This window comes from Macrobrachium rosenbergii, chromosome 12 (genome assembly GCF_040412425.1).
Source record: "Macrobrachium rosenbergii isolate ZJJX-2024 chromosome 12, ASM4041242v1, whole genome shotgun sequence".
Classification (NCBI taxonomy): Eukaryota; Metazoa; Arthropoda; class Malacostraca; order Decapoda; family Palaemonidae; genus Macrobrachium; species Macrobrachium rosenbergii.
The window spans coordinates 13,379,321-13,400,741 of record NC_089752.1 but is presented as its reverse complement, the minus strand read 5'-3'; the positions used below and the strand labels follow the sequence as shown (position 1 = coordinate 13,400,741).

The following is a 21,421-nucleotide window of genomic DNA, read 5'->3' as shown; positions in this document are numbered from 1 at the left end:
CAAAGATTTGGTAAAATGCTCATTATGTTCATAACATAGGCTGAAGCAATATATATTACCGTATCAACGTGGCCTTGACAGGGGAGACGAGGAGTGACGGAACACGTTCGTAAACAAACCACCAACCCCAAACAGCGATGCTAGGGGATGATATGGGAGGGAGCGAATCCCTCAACCAACAGGAGAGTCCTGAACTTCCCCGAGAAAACGCCATCTGGCGTCACCCGCACCAGTAGAGCAAGGCTGGAGAGGGGAGGGGAAGGAGGAGAGTAGGCTACCAGGAAGGAACAGGAGAGGGGAAGCTCACCACGCTCAACTGCACCATACCTCCCAGACAATGAATCTTGGAGAGGTAATATGACTGGAAGCAACCAACCCGGAAGCCCGACTCCTACCTAGGGCGAGCCTAATATGGACTAACAACCCAAATAGGCTAGGAAAAAGGAGGGCAAAGGAGGGAGGAAGCAACAGGGAGAGAAATTTTTGTGCCGAGAACCAGCCAGGGATCGAGAATGGCGGGCAAGGGGCGACCAGCCTAGAGGAAACACATCCCAAGAACTCGGTTCCCCCCAAATGGAGGAAGAGAACTAAGGAGCTCACTCTGCCCACCAAAACGATCCCGGGAGGAAAACAGCAACAAAACTCCCTCAACCTGAACTCCCACCCAGGGCAAGGGGATGGAAGCAAACAAGCCTACTCACAAGATAACCATCACTCATAAAAACTAAAATGTGCTCAACAGAGAAGCGTAGCCTACTGGGAAGCGGTTAGATCTGAGCTGCACAGCACCCAGGTAAACCACCCAATAAAATAATAAAAACAATAAAAATAAAAATAAAACTACAAAAGAGCACCATCTTCAAGCAAAAATTAAGTAGCCTTCGTAAGACCAAAAAACAACAGGAACCCAACCTGGGGGTACCCTAGGCAGGGCATCACTCCACAAAGGCCAGTAGGCCAATGAACGTAATTCATAAGGGGGAGCCACGCAAGGGAACCACCAGGAAGGAACCAAGGGGGCAAATATATCTATAACGGCGAGGAGACAACTCCAACTGAAAAGAACAGAAGGAGACGCCTCGCTGATGCGACATGGCTGGCGGGGCGCCGTGGCGACATAATAAGATCTCAATATTTATGAAAATACGAGACCGTAACAGCCAAAAATAGAACAAACCCCACAAGAAGATGGTACTTAACTTTGAAATGGTAAAGCTGCTCGACGCCATCGCAGAAAACAGAAAAATCCAAAATAATGGTGCCGAGGCACACAAAAACAGTGATTTCACGTGCTGAAAATGGAATGGTAGGTGGCTGCTTGGAAGTCGCCGTCTGGCGGGTGTTTGGTGTGGGGCTGTAGCGGCTCACCGCTCTGTTCGGGATTTTGATAAGGAGAGATCTTTCGAGTAGGTTTCCGTGGTAGTGGTAATTCACTCCACCTTCTTATACCGACGGCCTTCCTAGAAGACGCTCGACTGGGGGTAGTAACCCCAGCTTTCCTGAAAGCTCTTTTCTCTGGTATATCTAGCAAAGGTTATACCTGAAATTCGTGCTGTAATGGAATTTCACCGGCTGACACGGGACTGGACTCAGAAAAAGGCTTTACTAATTTTCAAATATTAATATTAATATAAACAGCAAAATATTGATAAAATGTAATTTTTTTTCAATGCATATAAATATTTAGGTACAGTACAATATTTAGCTGTAGGCAGTCCCTGGTTATTGGCGGGGGTTCCGTTCCAATGGCGTGACGATAAGCGAAAATCGGTGATAACGGAAAATTGGCAATTTTCAGCGGTTTTTCAGCGATTTTCAGCACTTATCAGTGCTGATAAGCGCTGAAAATTGCCAATTTTAGGTTATCGACGCCTCTTTTAGGTATGTACTGTATTGGCACCAATATGTGATTATTGGCACTGATAAGCAGAGATCGGTGCATATCTGCACTGAAAATTGCCGATTTTCATCACTAGACAAGCCCCGAAAAACCCACTCGCCGATAACTGAGCCTGTCTATAACCGGGGACTGCCTTATCTGTGAATCCCAGTGTTTCCCCTATGTACTGTAAAAAGAAAATGGGACTGCTTCAATACTGTATGAGAGAAAATGGATGCTCCTGGATATAGGGGTAACTTTAATAGTTTTCACACTTAGATGTAAGCCATATATTTTTAAGGGTAAATGTTGTAAGATGACTTTGAAATGATATTAAAGTGGTTTAAGGTATATTTGGTGTAGGATGATAGTTTAAGTTATACATTTGGTGTTTGAACTATTAAAACAGGCAGTTATAAATATTTTTAGAGGGCATTTTAGTATTTGCAGATGGGTGTGGTATGCATCCCCCACGAATACCAGAGGACGACTGTAGTAGGCTAGATTTAATTGAATTAGATTGAGTCAGTTAAATCTATGTGCAACTATTTGTGTCATTTGCTCTGTATGTGTCCAGTGCATTGGCAGGGACAGCGTCCCCTCATTCTTTTGGCCACTCCGCGAACGCAGCCTCTTCCTGTCCCATGGGCTCCACCTGCCGAGTGGCCTGGTAGTCTTGGGTTAGTTTCCAGACGAGGACTAACATCCCAGAATGTTTTAGGACTGTGCCCCCTGTCTCGTGCCTTTGCTTTCAGTCCTTCATGGACAAGAGTTAGATAACGGTCACGTAGGACAGTTATTACAGTAAACCCCTTATATTCACGTTCTCATGATTCGCGGACTCAGTGATTCGTGGAATTTTCTGTGGAACCTAGCTATAAATTATTCACGGGAAACTCGCCCATTCGTGGATTTTTCCGTAGAGCAATAGTCTGTACTTTCATATTATTTTCTTGACTAAATACTGCACTGTATCTACATATACATTTTATGATAAAATAATGATTTACAATACTAATTTTCAATATTAATATTAAGTTTAATAAGATTAAATAATAACAAATAAAAATAATAATTCTCTCTCTCTCTCTCTCTCTCTCTCTCTCTCTCTCTCTCTCTCTCTCTCTCTCTCTCTCTCAGGAAAAGATAGAATTTTTATGGTATACTTATTTGTTTTGTACGATACCGTAAATAGATTATTTACCTAATAATAAGTAATTTTCAAATAGTAATAATAATAATAATAGTGTACTGTAATTACATTTATGCATTTCTATAGTAACTTATGAAAAATTTTAAACAAACATATTTCAACCCTGATCTTTTCCTGAGTCTTGGAGCTCAGTGGGGAAGGTGAACCTGTCAAATATGTCAAATTACTACATTTCTGACCAAAGGTAGGTAGATGTTGCCACAATGTGATCAGATCAATTTCTCTCTCTCTCTCTCTCTCTCTCTCTCTCTCTCTCTCTCTCTCTCTCTCTCTCTCTCTCTAGCCAAATGTGAGAAATAATAGATAGATCAATAAATAGATACTTAGTTCAGCCCTTTTCTCTCTCTCTCTCTCTCTCTCTCTCTCTCTCTCTCTCTCTCTCTCTCTCAGGAAAAGATTTTGAGTCTCTTTAACCAATTGGTATTAACACATATGCACACTGTTTGTGTGTGTGTGTGTGTGTGTGTGTTCATAATGTTTTAAAAATGTGTAGTTAATACATCTTTGAAAGACAAAAAACAAACATATAAATTTTGTAAATAGAAATGGATTAACCTTCCTCAAGAGATTAAAGAGATAAACTCACTCTCTCTCTCTCTCTCTCTCTCTCTCTCTCTCTCTCTCTCTCCTCTCTCTCTCTCTCTCTCTCTCTCTCTCTCTCTTTGCTGGAGTGGTATATGTGTATATTTTTAAAGGATATTGTACTAATGTTTAAGATGGCTTTGAAATGATGTCAATAATATAATTTCAAAGATTAATACAGTAATAGGATAATAATTTAAGGTATATTTGATGGAGGATGATACTTTAAGTACAGTATGCATTTGGTATTTTAACTTTCAAGATAGGCAGTTATAAGCATTTTTAGAGGGGTGGCGTTCTAAGTATTCGGGGATTTTAACTATTCGCTGGGGGTTTTGGAACGCATCCCCCCATGAATACAGGGGGTTTGCTGTATAGGTCTAGATCTTGTGTTTGTCCCTGTTGTCCCACAGTTACTCTAGTGATTCGTCCGATTCAGATAACTTATTGCGATCCGTTGTGAGTGCTGCTGACATGCAAGGTGCCATACCTGCCAGCATGCGAGGCGCCGTACCTGTCAGGGTGCAAGGTGCGCCTGCCAGGGTCCAAGGGGCCACGCCTGCCAACGTGCAAGGCGCCACACCTGCTAGCGCAAGGCTTCGCTCCTGCTAGCACCCATTACATCGCACCTACATCCGTCGTTAGCAGTCCTGAGTTTGTAGTTAGCTATCAGAGTCAGTGTTCGCACAAGTTCTCCCCTTTTATCACCAATGGTCCAAGTTTGTTTTGACTAGGCCACTGTTAAGTCAGCTCCCATTCTTTTGTGGTTTTCAAGCATAGGCTAAGTGTGCCAGATGTTAGTTTTCGCCATTAGACAGTGAGTTTCCGCAAAAAGTGAGAGTCCATATGAGTGTCTGGGAGTCTGAACAAGTCTAAATAGGATAGCCTGCATTTGAACATCAAGGGTAATCCATGACTAATTCCATATTTTTTCTAACAAACTAAACTGTGCTCTACATTTATCTTAAGAGATTAACTGAAAGCTGCATTACTTTTAAGAAGGTAGTATAGCAAAGAAAACTGATAAATTCAGAGGTTACTGTACCAAGGGTCCTATACCACTGTGAAGGTCAACTGCCATAATTTTGTGGTGGGGACTTTTGATTGCCACAAAGTAATGCACCTGTGTCACATAAATGTTCTCAAGCCCTACGTAGTACAAATGAAGGCTAGTGCTGAAAGCACTGGCCCCATACCACACATAGCAAGGGGATAAGTCAAGAACGTAGGATAATAAGAAGAAAAGGTAATAGATGACGAGGAAAAATAGTCGTGACCAAACAAAATTTAAACCCCTTACTGCCATGCCTACAACAGCCCTTAAAGGGAAGGTTAGTGTATACAGAAACCTACTAGTATTTCTGGTTATGTACTTTTTTGCCTGATCACAGTAATAATGCAATCAGTTACATCTTTGTTTATAATATCAGTTGTACCGGGGGCCCCCTGCCTATTCGCGGTTCCAGATTCGCGACTTCACCTGTTCGTGGATTTTTCTGTGGAACGCATATACACATTATTTGCGGAAAATTCACCAATTTGTGGCATTTTTTGTAGAGAAATATTCACTAATTACTGTATTTTCATATAATTTTCATGACTACAGGCAGTCCCCAGTTATCAGTGGGGTTCCGTTCCCGACAGTGTGACGACAACCGAAAATCGCCGCTAACTGAAAATCGGCGATAATAGCACTGGTCCCTGGTTAGTGGAGCCGATAACCGGTTAGCGATTCCGATAACCGGTGATCAGCGCCACCAATAAGAGGCGATCAGCACCGATAACCGGTTATCAGCGCCGATAATTGGTTACCAGCAACGAAAATCTGGTTATCGTTGTCGCTAGACAAGTGCCGTAAAACCGGATCGCCGGTAACCGAGGCTGCCAATAACCAGGAGACTGCCTGTTTTTTGTGATAAAACTATTAAAGTATTGGTATACTGTAAGCATTTTTAGAGGGTTTTTTGGGTTTGAACTATCAAAATAGGCAGTTATAAGCATTTTTAGAGTGGTGTCAAATATTCGTGGATTTTAGCTATTTTGCCGGGGTTGTGGTACGCATCCCCCACGAATACCAAGGATCGACTGTATGTTGGTCAGGATATATAGCTTGTAGTTTCAAGTATCCTAATAGAGTATTCAGTGATGTTATGAGAATGGCAAAAAAGTTGTTTAATGATGATAATGGTAGAGGACCATGTAACACAGAATATTTACTTGTACTACCATACAGTAATAAATTTCAAGATAATCTTCAATTTCTTGAAAATTCAGTGTTGATTTGGCCTTTCTGAATAAATATACAATGAAAAATCCCTTACAACGGTTAACTTTATGAGATCCCATGTATGCCACATGACAGATTCTGTATTAGTCAGACTGGAAAATTATTGCAGAAGAGAACTGAACAGTATGAAATGTATAAGACATGCACAGGGTAAGAGTTAAATTTTCATTCATGTGAGAGAAAACAGTCATGCAATTAGCTGGATTAAGCAGTTGGTGTATTCTAATAATACAGTGAACCCTCCGTATTTGCGGGGGTTGCACACCACACCCCCTAGCGAATAGCTAAAATCCGCGAATACTTAAAACCCCTCTAAAAACACTTAGAACTGCCCATTTTGACAGTTTAAACACAAGAAAACTCTGTAAAAATGCTTATACCTGAGTATTTTAATAGTTTTATCACAAAAAGTGCATTTATTCATGAAAATTATATGAAAATACAGTAATTAGTGAATATTTCTCAGTGCAAAAATACTGCGAATGGGTGAATTTTCCGCAAATAATGGCTAGATATGTTCCACAGAGAAACCCGCGAATGTGTGAGTCCGCGAATCATGAGAATGTGAATACGGGGGGTTTATTGTATGCTGAAACTGATATAGATGTATGAATTTGTTGGAACTAATGTTAGTCAAGAAAAAGCACTTAATAGTGTACAGTATGAACTTGATCCACTTATTTTCAATGAAATACATAAAATGTGAATAAGGGAGTCAAAGTAGCAGTTTCCTCTCAAGAACACCTCAGTGAAATTACTGTATACTGTATTGTATTTTGGAGGTAACTTGTGCACGCAAGGGCAAAAGGCAGTTGGTAATTTCATAGCAGTCTATAATAAAATTATAATTATGTGTATAGAGTTATTGTCTTTAGCTGGTAGTTATTAGAAAATGCAGTTTTACTCAACAAATTGAGACTGCTTATTGTTTGTGAAAAATCTTTTATTCAGATTTTGGGACAGAATTTTGTTCTTATAATTGCAATAATTTTTGTGTCTATATCACATATTCCATATGGTTGTCAATTTCAGGAGTTATATGGCGAGATACAGCTTATGTTTGTGTTCCTCTTGGCACTCTCTCTCTCTTCTGCACTGGAGTATATACAGCATCTTGGCAGTTTGATCCTTGTTGTAAATATCAGGTAAATGCATGAATAATCTTGATATTTTAAACATTATTGTTTTCTCAATGTTTTTGTCATATGGTAGCTTGAATATGAAACGCTCAGAGAATAAAATTTCATATCCTGTAAGTAGCTAGTAATCAGGATTCCTGTCCCATTATTCGTTGAATATGAAGAGAAGCAAAATGTATTTGCTGAATTGGTCATGTTAAGTTCATCTGTTATCGTCAATAGATACAAAATGTGCTTGCTGATTTTGATTTCTGTAATTACTAGATACAGAATTTTAATTGCTCAGTCTTGCTAGATTATGACGTGAATGTTAATGTTTATCTTCTTACTTATTTTAATACAGTAACTCCATAAGGCCAATCATAACAGGCTAAGTTCATGAAAAATACAAACCCTTGCTTTAAAATTACCCGTCTTTTATATTTTACCATTTTTTATTCAAATTCTTATTATTAGCAATCAGTTAGTCTGTCAGGCACCCACACTCATGGAGTTATCTTATTTGCTTTGTCTCCACAAAAAAGTTTGCATTGACTATGAATTTTGGGGTTACGTTTTTCATTGTCTTCTGTCTTCATTATTATTCATCAGGACCATTACATGGACAGTTATGGGTGTCCTAGAGGCTGATTATGAAAATAGACTAGGCGAGATCCATACCTGAACTCTCTGACCAGACTAGCGTCCGACAGTTTACAGAAGCAGAACCCAGTGATTATCATGTGAAAGAGACTATGGCAGCTTTTTATAAAAACTAATGAAGGAGGAAGATCTGTCACCACTAAACACCTCTCTGGGAGTATGTTTGGATTTTGTGAGTTATCTGCCATGGAAACCCATTATCAGACACAAGTGCAGTTAAGACATTCCCTGCCTGAACAGATCAGTAGATTCAATATGTAGTAAATTAAACCTTTTGGATATATCATTATCATGGCTGATATTGCTGTAGACGTGAACAGCTTCCTGTAGCAGCCATGGGTGTTAGGAGACAGCATCAGTGCTTACTAGTTGAAGTGACTTCAGGGCAAATGAAAGGAATGAAATTTACTTCTCTTTAATCATGGTCCAAAATGCAATTTCTGGATTGATTCAGCATCAGTAATAGTAATAGCTGGGCTTGTATACAAGGGTTCTTTAGGCGTAGTGGAACAAGAAACTGTCATTAGCATAATCCCATATTTTTCGCACAGTAGTTTTTTCAGAGTTGAGAGAGGTTACAGTTTTTGCTGTAGTAAGACCAAACTTTGTCAAAGATTGACTAGATTCCATCAGCTACCACATGGCTGCATGCATTAACTCATTCTATCCTTGGCCACAGAAAAAGTTTCTATGTTGGGGTTACTTGATGAGATCTCTCAAGCTTCAGCTAGTCAATTCTTTTGGTTGACAGAAGAGGAGACAACTAAAGGTTTCCTTGATGGACTGTCTTTTGGATCTTTGTTGGTGAAGTATCTTTATCTTAAACAGGATTTCACGGTTGAATACGCTAATGCTCCTCTGACATGGTTTTTTTCTAGATACAGATACTGTATTTCGTTTCTAGAATAGCCATTCACAGATGTGTTGGTAAACAGGTGTGGAACTCTGAGCCCTGTGTCTCTAGATTTTGCTAGATAATGGATAATCGAGAATAAGTCCTAATTATCAGGGCATGATTATAACAAACTGAGAGTGGATACTAGATAAAAATGTAAATGAGTAAGATACAATGTCTCTGCAATGTAGTTTATTTCTCTCATATTTCAGTGAAGACAAGCATTCTCATTGATTACTGTTTATTTCATGTATCCTTCTGGAATATACAGTGATAACTAATTGTGGTGTCTATCTCAGTCAGTATAAAACAGCTTCACGTTACACACTTTCACTTTATATTTCCTATGTAACTGCAATATACACATGCAGTCTTTATCACTTCATGTATCCATTGCTCCTTTTTATCTCGTTCTTTGTTTGTATCAGATGTATTGGGTGTAATTGTAAAATGTTGAATGTCCATGCTGAAAGTACCCATCTGTTTCCTTGTTTGCAGCTTGTATTTTGCAAGAATCTAGGTGTGTGTGATGCTCTTCTTTTAATATTATTCCATTGATGTGCAGAAATTCTTAGAGTCTGACCATGAAATTCATATGATGTGTTTTGACTTAAATGCTGCAGTTGACTGTGTTAATCATGAGGTACTTTACTTTCAAAATTAGACAAGTGGGAGTTGGGGAGCATTTTTTACATACTTGTTGAGTTTGTAATTTGTAATCTGTATTATATTTCCTTTTGTTACTGCGTGTTTTTCCTAACTGTGCAGTTAAAATGAAAAGTGAAATTATGTTTGTGGTTTTTTTAACTTAATTTACCAACAGTTTCTTTTACTTTTCTGTCATATGGTAGTTTTATTCTGACTTTACCTCATTCTCTATGGTAGTTTTATTCTGGCTTTACCCTATTCTCACTGTGTCACCATAAATCTGTACAAAACTGAGGAAGATAGTTACTACTTTCTGTTTTTGTCTCCAGGATATGGGAATTGTATATGTCTTTGGAGTGTCAAGGAGGTCTGTATGATGGATGGGTTTGTGTGACAATTGATACAGTAGGACCAGAGCTAACACTCCCCTGTTTAGTTAAGGGAGTATCATTACCAATTTTCCAACAAGTGCAAAATTGGAACTCCTTCTATCTAACTTTCAGTACAATAATTGGCTACACAAAATTTAAGCAATCAGCAGTTTTCCCAAAAACTAGAAGACAACTACCATTTGGTTTATACTTCCTTAAGCATCTAGGGTAGGTAAAAGATTCTTAGTGTTACAGGACCACAAAGCTAAATTAGTTGGTTAAACTGTAGGAAAACAAAAAGGAGGCTCTACTTACTGTCAGCCTAAATGGATTTATTTGTTTGGACACAGAGGGACAGAACCGTTTGATTTAAGGAAAGGGGGCAGGGTTGAGCTGATTAAAAAAAAAAATCAGGTTTCAACATAGAAAGAACTTATTTTTAGTAGCTGCTGTTCGTCCTCAAAGGAGTTACACTCATGATCCCCCACAAGGCTCCATAAGACAGACCAGCCAATCTCAAAGAATTCTCTTATAGTTGGTCTTCGCCAGAATAGTGCATGTTGGCACAGTGATAGGTAAGGTCATAGGTTATCAACTGTTTTCTTTGTTCTGGATACCCACTATGGTTTGGCAATAAAGAACAAGAAACACACAAACCTATATACTATATATGTTTTACAGTGACTTAACTAATTGTGTCAAGTCTGGGTGTGGAATTATTGTGCCTTCCTTGATTCACGAATACTACCTCTTATAACCACCACTTACACTCTTAGACTTCTTCAAAGGAAACATTTCCAAAGAAAGTTACTATGTACTCATGTTTTGGATTTCATTCGACATTCGACTTAGGAAAGGAGTGAGGGTCTGCATTTTTAATGAGGGAAACTAAAATAACTCTTAGCCCATGTTTAGAGAGTGATTTGTTTGTGCTAAGGCGCAGGAAAAATAGGACCACCTCAGATGTTTGCTGTGACATCTAGGTAAACCTTGAGTGTTTGAACCAGGCATAATATTTCATCTGAAATATTGAGTTCCCCTATCAGAAAAGGGGATTTTTCCCTTTAAGAGGTCCTCATTCTTGGCCAGGAATGATAGACCTGGGGACAGCAGTAAATAGCAACTAGGTGTATGAGTGATGAAATGATGTCCCTATCTAAGAGAGCCCATTTGATAATCCAAGATCCTGATGCCAATGCAGTCAAGAAGACTGCCTTTTGGAGCATATGAGTTGTAGCTGTTTTGGGTCAGTTGAATTGAGGGGGATTACAGAAATCTAAGAACCTTATTCAGGGACCACAGAATGGGAAACCTTGAAGGAGCTGGACTTGGCAGTGCAAAAGACTATGTACTTAGCTTGGGTGGTGTTATGATGATCGACAAATGCAATGTCAAACACTATTGCTGGAGCAAACATTGAGGATGAATGAACTCTGTTACAGACCCGAGTGTATTGAGGAAGATAGCCGACATATGCGTTATTGTCACATCTGTGTGAGTAGGATGAAAGAAAAACTGAGGTAGTAGTTTGTTTGGACAGAAGATATAGCCCTCCTGTCCTGAGTCTTATTTTCTTTCACTGTGCCAACATGCGCTATTCTGGCCAAGACCAGCTATAAGAGAATTCTGTGGGATTTGTCGGTCTGTCTATGAAGCCCTGGGGGACCATGAGAGTGTAACTCCTTTGAGATCAAACAGTGGCTACACTATCAAAAAGTGCAGATTTGAGAGTAGTATACCATTCACTTCTGAGTTTTACCAGAAAAAGCTCCTTGTATAATTTTCAGCTGAAGTATTAACTCTGTGAGCCACATCTGTTAGTTGAGTATAATGATTCCATTTCTTATGAGATGCATTTCTATTTCAAAGACTGTAAGACTTCTGTTATTCTAGTGCCTTCAGTGTCTCTCTGGCCTAGAGTATCCTATTTAATACTTGTGCATATCTCACTCAGCAGTATATTATGCAAACATTCATCTTATTAATATTTTTTATTTCATTTGCATTCATCATCTACACTTCTTTTTCTTAAGAAGAGGTGGATCAATGGTCCCTTCATACAGTCCCAGCTTTGCATCCATAGACACTCCAAGTCTTATTCCAATCTTTAGCTTACACCTTGCTTTCTTCCTTGTTTCACCTATTGTTACACTTCTTTTGTCATCATACCATCAGTTATTGTATATATTCCCATATACCTGTACAAGTCACATGCTTATAATCTTCCACCATCCATTTTCTTACTTTCCATTTACCCCTACAAACTCTCTCCCTATTCACTATCTGTAACCAGTACCAACTTCCACACACTATTTACGATAAAATATATCTTCCTATCCCACATATTTACACCTATGTCTACTGTCTTTTCTCTACCATCATACAACACTTCATCCATAAAGATATTAATGCAGCCCTCTGACACTTTTACACAAGCTAGTCACCTTGCCATCCATATATTCTAATCCACACCTCACTGCAATAACAAAAAAATTGTTTTCATCAACTTCTTTACCTTGTATACAGCCTCATCACTGTCCTTAATGGCTTGCTATGAATGTAGTCAAAAGCATTTTTAGGTTCACATATTCCACTCAGCTTTTCCCATTACTTTCAGACTTCCATAATGTTCTCATAAAACTTGAAACAGAACCTCCTTACATGAATTTTATGAGTGAGTTTGCTTCATTGTGTGAGCATGTCCTCAAAAATTGTAAAAAAGTATAATTCCACTGTATTTGTGCTACAGATAAGGAAATCATTGTTAATTGGAAGTATGAAAACAGTTCCTTATGCAAGTTTTCTTAAAGTGATTTGTAGCATGCTTTTTTGTTTTATTGTGTGAGCTTTTGCTCTGAAACTCTAAGATTTTTTATTAAAACAAGTGTAGTTGCCCAAATCTACCACCTTCACACCCTATGAGTTTGGAACATCACTGTTTTGTCCATTACATTCAAATATAATTTGGTGATTCTGACTTGGAATAAAATGTCCAATTACCACAACTCCACTAGGGCCTCACTACACTTCTTGCCCTAAGTTTATGGTACATATCTAATATGGTTTGGCATCTTGATTGACACGTATTGTATTTCATGCATTGTTATTCACGTATTTTGTTGTCTTCAGGGGAAGAATTTACGATGTAGGAAATTATGTTTTTGTCTGTATATGTGTATCTGTATATACCCAAGCATCACATTAGGAAACACACCTGTCCTGTGGTGCTCCCCCCTCTCTCTCTATCATGGTGCCTTTTGTGTAGTTTGCTTGTGTATATGTACACTTGTGCATCATGTTAAAACAAACTCTGCACTTGTTGATTTCAGTAATGGTAATTGGGTATATCTACAAGATATGGAAAGCACAAATAAAAAATTTGCGTCTGTTTTAACACATAAGTAATGAAACACTTCACACTTACTGTGCCCCCCCAACTCTCTCTCTCTCTCTCTCTCTCTCTCTCTCTCTCTCTCTCTCTCTCTCTCTCTCTCTCTCTCTCACCTGTGTGATGTGCCGAAACTGCTTACATGGGCGGTACTTAAGAAATTTATCTTTTTTTTTTTTCTTTATAAACAATAGCCTAGAGAGAGAAAGAGAAAGGCAAGCAAACCACAGCAACATGATGCATAGGTGTACATACACACACTCACACTAACACATGCTTGTTTTATATTGAACAAGTAGCTGCCATTTCCTACTTCATTGTGGTACCTCAATATTAAAAATCTAATAAACATTTCATTCAAATCAGTTTCTGTGTGTGTGTGTGTGTGTGTGTGTGTGAAGGGCATTTTAAAGATGTATTTCAGCAACATTGCTATTTTTTGGGTAGTCGGACAATTAGCCGACAGACAATTGACCGACAGACAGTTAACCGACAGACAATTGGCGCGACAGGACAATTGGTGCGATAAGACAATTGACCGACAGACAGTTAGCCCGACAGACAATTGGTGACAGGACAATTGATGCGATAATCATTACATTAAATTTATTAAAAAAAAAACATCCAAATGAAAGAAAAATTCAAAGCTAAAAACATAATATTCATGGTTACTATACTATACTAAACTACTTATTTTTGAAATCATTATACTAAACTACTTATTGTTAAGATTATCACCTCTCGGAGTCTTATATAGCTCATCTTCTTTAAGACCGGGTCTCTTCCGTCACACTGTACGTTTGAGAGAGTCCTTTTTTGGTAAAGCTCCAGCAATGGTCACAGGGATATCTGAAGTTGCACTATCAATAATAGAGCTCGGCATTTCCTCAGATCGGGCCATAATAAAGCTTTATTTCTTCTTTAACTTTTAAAGCTCGATTTTCAATAGGAGTTGGTGGATGGGAGTGTTCAGAAGGAGTTCTGCTAATTACACTGTCAATCGTAGTCAATCTTGCATTGCAGTTATTACGATTAGCACATCTCCAATACGTTTTTGATTCTCTGGTTCTATCAATAATGTAGGCGTATCCCTCCGAAAAGGATTTTGACAAAGGAAAAATCTATTTCTGAGAAGGTCCCGTGTCACCGGTGAAATTCCATTGTAGCACGAATTTCTAGGTATAACCTTGCTAGATATACCAGAGAAAAAGAGCTTTCAGGAAAGCTGGGTTACTACCCCCAGTCGAAATCTTCTAGGAAGGTCGGTATAAGAAGGGGTGAGTGAATTACCACTACCACGGAAACCTACTCGAAAGATCTCTCCTATCAAAATCCCCCGAACAGAGCGGTGAGCACGTTACAGCCCCACACCAAACACCCGCCAGACGGCGACACCAGCGCCACCTACCTCATTCCATGCTAGCACTAACCCCAGACTTGGCATGTGCAAGAGGGGGAGAGTACTAGGTAATTCAGGGAGGGTCACCGGGTGACACAGGGACCTTCTCAGAAATAGATTTTCCTTTGTCAAAATCCCTTTTCTGAGTCCAGTCCCGTGTCAGCCGGGTGAAATCGTGATAGAGAATCATGCCAAGGCTGCAACTACCAGGAAAAAGAAATGGGGTAATCTGAAGAAAAGGCAAAGTTTTACCAAAATAATTTTAATTAAGCAATCTCTTCCGTGTAGAAAGAATATTAAGACTAAGGCATACTAAATCTAAGGCACATTAAAACTTAATACTATGAAACGTGGGGAGGTCCCCGCACGACGGAGAAAAAGCCCCAAAAAACCTTAAAATTACTTAAAGCAAGGTGAAACATGAAAAGCGCACAAAATAACTTGCAAATATAACCTTAATACTATACACGTAAACTTAGGCTAAACACGTAAGAGACAAAATCAATGAGCATTAACATATACATCCATCTGGGGTACACGTGGAGCCAAATAAAACTGTCCAGTACCCCATAAGAGAAACAATCATGGCATGTCAGATTACACTTTTCCATCAACAGGTACAAGAAACATCAATATGAGGAGCCAGGCAGTGAGGTATAATCAACCAGGAGAATAAGCAGAAAAGTAAATGAGGCAGGCGGGCGGGGGAAAGGAAAGGACAAGGATATGATTAATTAAGGTGGGAGATGACACTTCCCAGCAGCAATGGTAGAAAATTTCAGGGCTTCACGATTTTTAAATAGTGGCGTTTAAACACTAGAGGTGATTTCCAACCCGTAAATTTAGATAACTCTGAAAAGTCCATATTATGAAAGTAATTAATGGAAGTAGCAACTGCTCGAATATCATGAACCTTGGGAACTGAATCTGGGTTGGCCTGTTTAATGAAATATAGAATTTGTTGTCTTATAGCATTTAGTGAAAGAGTACCACCTTTCTCCTGATAAAAAAGAGGTTGACTTACTCTGTGGAGTTCTTAAAAGGTAAGATTTAAGTGTATAAACTGGACATAAAGACTGGTCTTGAGGAAGGGGCACCACCTTCCAAGGAGACCACCTGTCCTGTGGGTCTTCGTTCTTAGCTAAAAATCTAGGGTCAGGGAAAGGAGGACCTCTCCAGACGGGAGGAAGTTCACATAATTATCACCTCTAGTGAGAGCCGACAGCTCTGAGATTCTAGCACCTGAAGCCAAGCTAATCAAAAATAAAGTCTTCCTTAACAGATCCTGATAAGAGCAATGAAAGTTATCCATCTCTGATGCTAACTTGAGGACGTCATTGAGAAACCACGTAACAGACTGTGGGCGTGATACTGGTCTCAGACGAAACGCATGCTCTGGGGATAGATGAAAAGTAGGAATCTGTAAGGTCGGTTTAAAGCAGAAAGAAATACTTTCTTTAATGCTGACTTGATTGTGGTAATAGTGGCCGGAGCAAGGCCTTTCTCAAACAATGATCTAAAGAAGGAAACTCTAAATTAGCTGTCATGATTTTGGCTTCAGATGCTTTTTTAGGAAGGAGGCTAATTTTTTTGACTGCTGAGTCATACTGTCTAATAGTAGAATCTCTTTTATCTGATTCTAAAAACAGAGTGTTGACAGGGTCAATGTTCGCTCCTTTTGGGCTGCGAATTTATAAGTCCATAAAACTAGGGCATTCTGAATTCTTGAGAAGCTGACACAGTCTTGGTTTGTACTGTCTGAGTCAGAATGGGCTTGGGAATCCGAAGACTCCGTAATCCCAGTTCCTGAAGAAGAGGAACTGGTGCTCTTCGGCCAATAGGGGCTACTAGGCTAATTGACCTTGAATGTCCTGAGTTTGTGTAAAACTTTCAGCAGTAAATTTATTGGGGAAAAGATAAATCTTCTCCCAATTGTTCCAATCTACTGTCATTGCGTCTATGGCGAACGCCTGAGGGTCCAGGTTGGGGGCCACATAACAGGGAGCTTGAAGTTGCTCTCGTTGCGAACAGAACCACTTGGAGGCCCGGAACCCGGCAAATCCATTTGAAGATTCCATGTCCAGGGACCACTCCGTCTCCAACGGAGTAGTCCTGACAGGGAATCCGCCACCTACGTTCGTACCCTCGCTAGGTGGGTGGCTGACAGGTGCCAGCCGTGCTTGTTCGCCAGGGAGAAGATAGCAACCATTACTTGGTTTACTCGGCCTGATTTGGAGGCCGCCCTGTTGATGCAATGAACTACCACTGCGCTGTCCAATACCAACCTGATATGAATCGGTTGGGGCGGATTTTCTTCAGAGTTAGAAATGCGCCATAGCTTCCAGGGTGTTTATATGGAACTGCTGAAACATTGTGGACCACGTTCCTTGTACTTTTTGTTTTGGTGAATATCCCCCCCAGCCGCTTAGGGAAGCGTCTGTGTGAATTACTAGTGCCGGAGGGGGAAATTGAAGCGGAACTGTATTGGACAGGCCTCTGACCGAGGTCCAAGGTCGCAACCTTGTCTTTAAGATTTGAGGAATAGAGAGACCTTGTCTCTGAGCTTGACATTGGCTCGACTCCAGCCACACTCTGTTTATGTCTTTTAACTTCGCTTTTAATAGCAGGTTTGTCACTGAGGCAAACTGAAGAGATCCAAGGACCCTTTCTTGGGACCGGCGGGATGCTGATGGATTTTTGAGGAATCTCCTGGTGAGAGATGCTATCTCTCTTTCCTCTTGGGAGGCGGAAGGACAGCGCAGAGATGACAGATCCCACTGGAGACCCAACCACTGAAACCGGGACTCGAGTCAGACGGGACTTCTCTCTGTTCAGTTGAAAACCCTAGAGACTCCAGGAAATTGATGACTATGGACGTGGCTTTCTGACACTCCGAACTGTTGGTGCCCAAATTATCCAATCGTCCAAATATGCTGCTAGGGATATCCCTTGAGACCGGAGTTGTTGTACTACCGTGTCCGCCAGCTTTGTGAATATCCTGAAGCGCAAATGTTCAGACCGGCGGCATGACCCTGAAGGAGTAGGCTTGATTCGAGTCTGAAACCGAGGAACTGAGAGAAGTTCAGCGCAACCGGGACGTGATAATGGCGTCTGAAAAGATCGATAGAGGTGGTGACGGCTCACGCATGAAGTAGAGTCCGTTTTGAGCTACCGTAAAGCATCACGAAATTTGTCGCATTTATGTAGAGATTTAGACGCAGCGACAGATCCAGGATCACTTTGCTGATCGGAGTCTTTTTGGGAACAGTGAATAACCTGCCTTGAAACTTTAAGTGCCTTACTTTCTTTATTGCTCGTTTGTTGAGCAATTCTGTCACATAATCCTTTAGGATTGATGGGTGGCTGGTAAAACCTGGTTAGAGGAGGAGGTTTTGATCCAGCTCCATCCTAGTCCTTTGGACACAATGCTGTGTGCCCAAGGGCTGAAGGTCCATTGGTCCCTGAACCAAAACAGGCGACCGCCTACCTGAGTTCTCTCCAGTGGGAGGGAGCGGGTTTCTCCCCTACCACGTCCAGGTCTTCCCCTTGGGGGTGTGTTGGGCTTCCTCTATGAGGGCTTTGCCTCTTCCTCCCCTTGCAACCCTATTAAGGCCGTGAAAATAACCACGGCCCTCATATGTGGGGTTGTACGCCGGTGAGCCACATAGGAGGGTGCAGCTGGTTGGACCAGCACATACTGTTGGGGTGAGCCTTAGAGAGGCTGCGCTGCCTGCCGAGACCGGGACGGCTTGGACTACCGCCTGATGGTGGGGCCTCTTATGCCTCCTGGGCGTTTTACCTCCTCTCGATTGAGGGCCGGCCGATTCTGGGGTCTTACGGCTTATAGGCCGAAATGCCCCAGCGAGAACGTAAGACTCTGGTTGGCCCGCAGCCTCGGCCATAACATTCGTGGGACCTCCTCTTCAGGGAAGAGGTTAGGTCCCCAGATCGAGCTTTTCACGAGCTTGTTAGGCAAGTGGCGGATAGTCGCATCGGCAAAGATGAACTTCCTACATTCCAGTCTGGCCATGATAAATTCAAATAGGTCAGACTGGAAGCCTCACAGCAAGGATTTAGTAAAACTTGAAAGAAAGGCTCGTCTGAGCAGGAGACGGCAGTAGCTTCGAAGGGGCATACGGAGTTCAACGACCGGGCTAACTTAACCCGAGCATCAAACTCCGCTTTCAAAAGAGCTTCCGGCAGCTTGGGAGCTGCTCACTGAATTGTGTGGAAGCGCAGAAGGGGTCCAGCTTCCCGACCGTGAAAGTGGACGGGCGTCTGACCAGAACTCATTACTTCCTGGGAATACCAGGAAGTAGGGTCTGTCTCCTTAGCTGTGGTAACGGATTACCATCGGGCACGCTCGGGCCGTGGAGAGCGATTTTTGTCAAGCAAGGGGTGGGTAGGTTGTCTCCCAGGGCGAACATGGTAAAGTTGCCCTTGAAAGGAGTCAACCGTCATTATCTGCCTGCCACTCCATCAGAGTCGCAGGAGAGCCCGACTGGAGCTTGGTCCCTAGGGACGCGATGACAGTCTCCTAGAACCTTGTCTGGACGAATCCAAGCTTCCTCCGTAAGTCTCACGAAGCCTGGGTAAGGGGCAGGAGATCGGGGAAGAACTCCAATTCCTCCAACCGTCTCGTGCCAAGACCATCAAGTGTCAGCTTGCCATCATGTTGGATGGCCCGGAGAGCGACCGCCAAGGGTTACCGACATCGAACGCGGAGTCCGCAGTGTCGGGGATAACATACTGTGGTGGCTGGGGGTGGGTGAGCCATTCCGCCAGTATGTTATCATGACTGGCCAACTTCTCGGAGATTTCGCTAAATCTCTAATCCAGGTCCTCTGTAAAACGCAACATAAAGCTGATTGGCAAAAGGCCTCTGCATCGAAGCAGGTTGGCGCAGGAGGGCTTGGTTTGCAGCCCTCTTACTCGCGCCTTGCTGGAGGAACCAGACTCCCCGGAGGCTACAGGTCTGAAACCTTGGCCTCGATGGGGGGGCGTGCCTTCTCTGAAGTCGAGACTTGTAGCCCTTAGCCTCCATGAAGTCTTCAACTTCAACTTGGGGATAGCAGACAGGCTCTATCACCCAGGAGGAAGACTTCACAAAACCTGCAAAGGAAGAAATGGATGAAGCAGGGGAGTCAAATAAAAGGGGCCCCCCAACAACCTCACTTACCTCACCACTTACCACCTGGTCCTGCTCTATATTCATTGGTTCCAGGTTAAGATTAATGGTGACTACATCCTCCGAGACCTCAGCGTGAGATGATATCCGCTTAGGTGGCTGGGTCTCATCGGTTGCTGGATGATAGGGGTGGCAAGGTCTTACTCAACCTAAGCGTCGGGGCGTAGGCTTCCCCGGCCGGGCGTTCTGCCAAACCCAGCCACCCAGGCGGAGGGATTCAAGGCAGACTTCTTGGAAGCCGTCCGCCTGTAAGAAAACCAACAATTAGCTAAGGGCGAAAAGCCATTCCGGGAACCTCATAAACAATATACAATATACAATATGAGGAGCATAAAGCAGAAGTAATGTAACTGTCATACCAACTCATCCTGGACGGTTGTGCAGAGAGCGAAGCAAACCTCACAACCATCAGGTGCCAGACAACCAGGTCATCCAGGCGGACGCACAGCCAGCGTGGGTCCGGCCAAACTACGTGACCGTAAGGTTGTTGGAGGAGGCAGTGCACCCGGCTCCTCACAGCGAACAGTCTGTAAGTAGAAAGTACATGAACCTCCACCTAAGCAAACTAAAGCTGGCGAGGCGGAGAGCTCAACTGCAACTTCCGGAATCTCTCCCGGCGGAGAAGAACTCCCTTATCATAAACTGGGTAATAGCTCTAAAATTACATAGAGTGGAAGGTAGGATTTCCAGACCCGGAGTACTCCCGGGAATGAAGAAGAGAGACCAGGAACTAACCATAAGGGCATCAGTAAAATAACGGCGGAGACCCTGGTATGGACCGGACTCACGTATATATAATATATATAATGAATTAAGAAATTACTCCTGTAGATAAACAGACTTATCTAAAAAATAATAACAGTAACAAGTGATGGTAAGAACTCAAGAGGACGGAGGATCCGCTCCCCTATAAAATGAAAACCTTCGCCCTTACTTCCCTTCCGGAGAGCAAGGCGGGTAAAATGCTCGTATGTTCATAACAGGCTGAAGCAATATATATTACGTATCAACGTAACTTGACCAGAGGGAGGAGTGACTTTCGAACGTTGAGTAAAACAAACCACCAACCCCAGCTGGCGATGCTAGGGACGATATGGGAGAGGAATCAGAATCCACCAACAGCAGAAGTCCTGAACTGGAGAAAGCGCCATCTGGCGTCACCCTTGCCCAGTAGAGCAAGGCTGGAGGAGGAGGGGAAGGAGGAGGGTAGGCTACCAGGAAGGAACAGGAGGCGGGGGGAAATCACCCGCTCAACTGCACCATACCTCCAGACAATGAATCTTGGAGGGTATATGACTGGAAGCAACCAACCCGAGCCCGACTACCTGAAAGCGAAGCCTAATATGGACCTAACCATAATATAGGCTAGGAAAGGAGGGCAAAAGGGAGGAGGAAGCAACAGGAGAGGAAATTTTGTGCGAGAACCAGCCGGGATCAGAATGGCGGGCAAAGAGGCGACTAGCCTAGAGGAAACACATCCCAAGAACTAAATTCCCCAAATGGAGGAGAGAACTAAGGGAGCTCCTCTGCCCACAACGAGTCCCGGAGGAAGGCAGCAACAAAACTCCCTCAGCCTGAACTCCCCACCCAGGGCAAGGGGATGGAAGCAAACAAGCCTACTCCACAGGATAACCATCACTCATAAAAACTAAAATGCTCTCAGCAGAGGCGTAGCCTACGGGGAGAGCGGTTAGATCTGGGCACGCCAGCACCGAGTAAACCACCCAATAAAATAATAAAAACAATAAATAATAAATAAAACTACAAAGAAACACCATCTTCAAGCAAAA

General features: G+C 42.0%; 1 protein-coding gene across 2 annotated transcripts in view; it reads left to right on the top strand.

Moving 5' to 3' along the window:
- Pmi (Transmembrane protein Pmi) overlaps window positions 1-21,421 on the top strand; it is an 80,089-nt gene that overhangs the window by 26,809 nt on the left and 31,859 nt on the right. The window contains exons 3-4 of one of the 2 annotated variants that reach the window (XM_067113533.1): window positions 6,994-7,106; window positions 7,692-9,427. In XM_067113533.1, the coding sequence (XP_066969634.1) occupies window positions 6,994-7,106; window positions 7,692-7,730 (152 nt within the window). In that variant the 3' untranslated portion in view covers window positions 7,731-9,427. Of the gene's footprint in view, window positions 1-6,993; window positions 7,107-7,691; window positions 9,428-21,421 lie in introns of those variants that run through there. The other variant, XM_067113532.1, reaches the window with a different exon arrangement.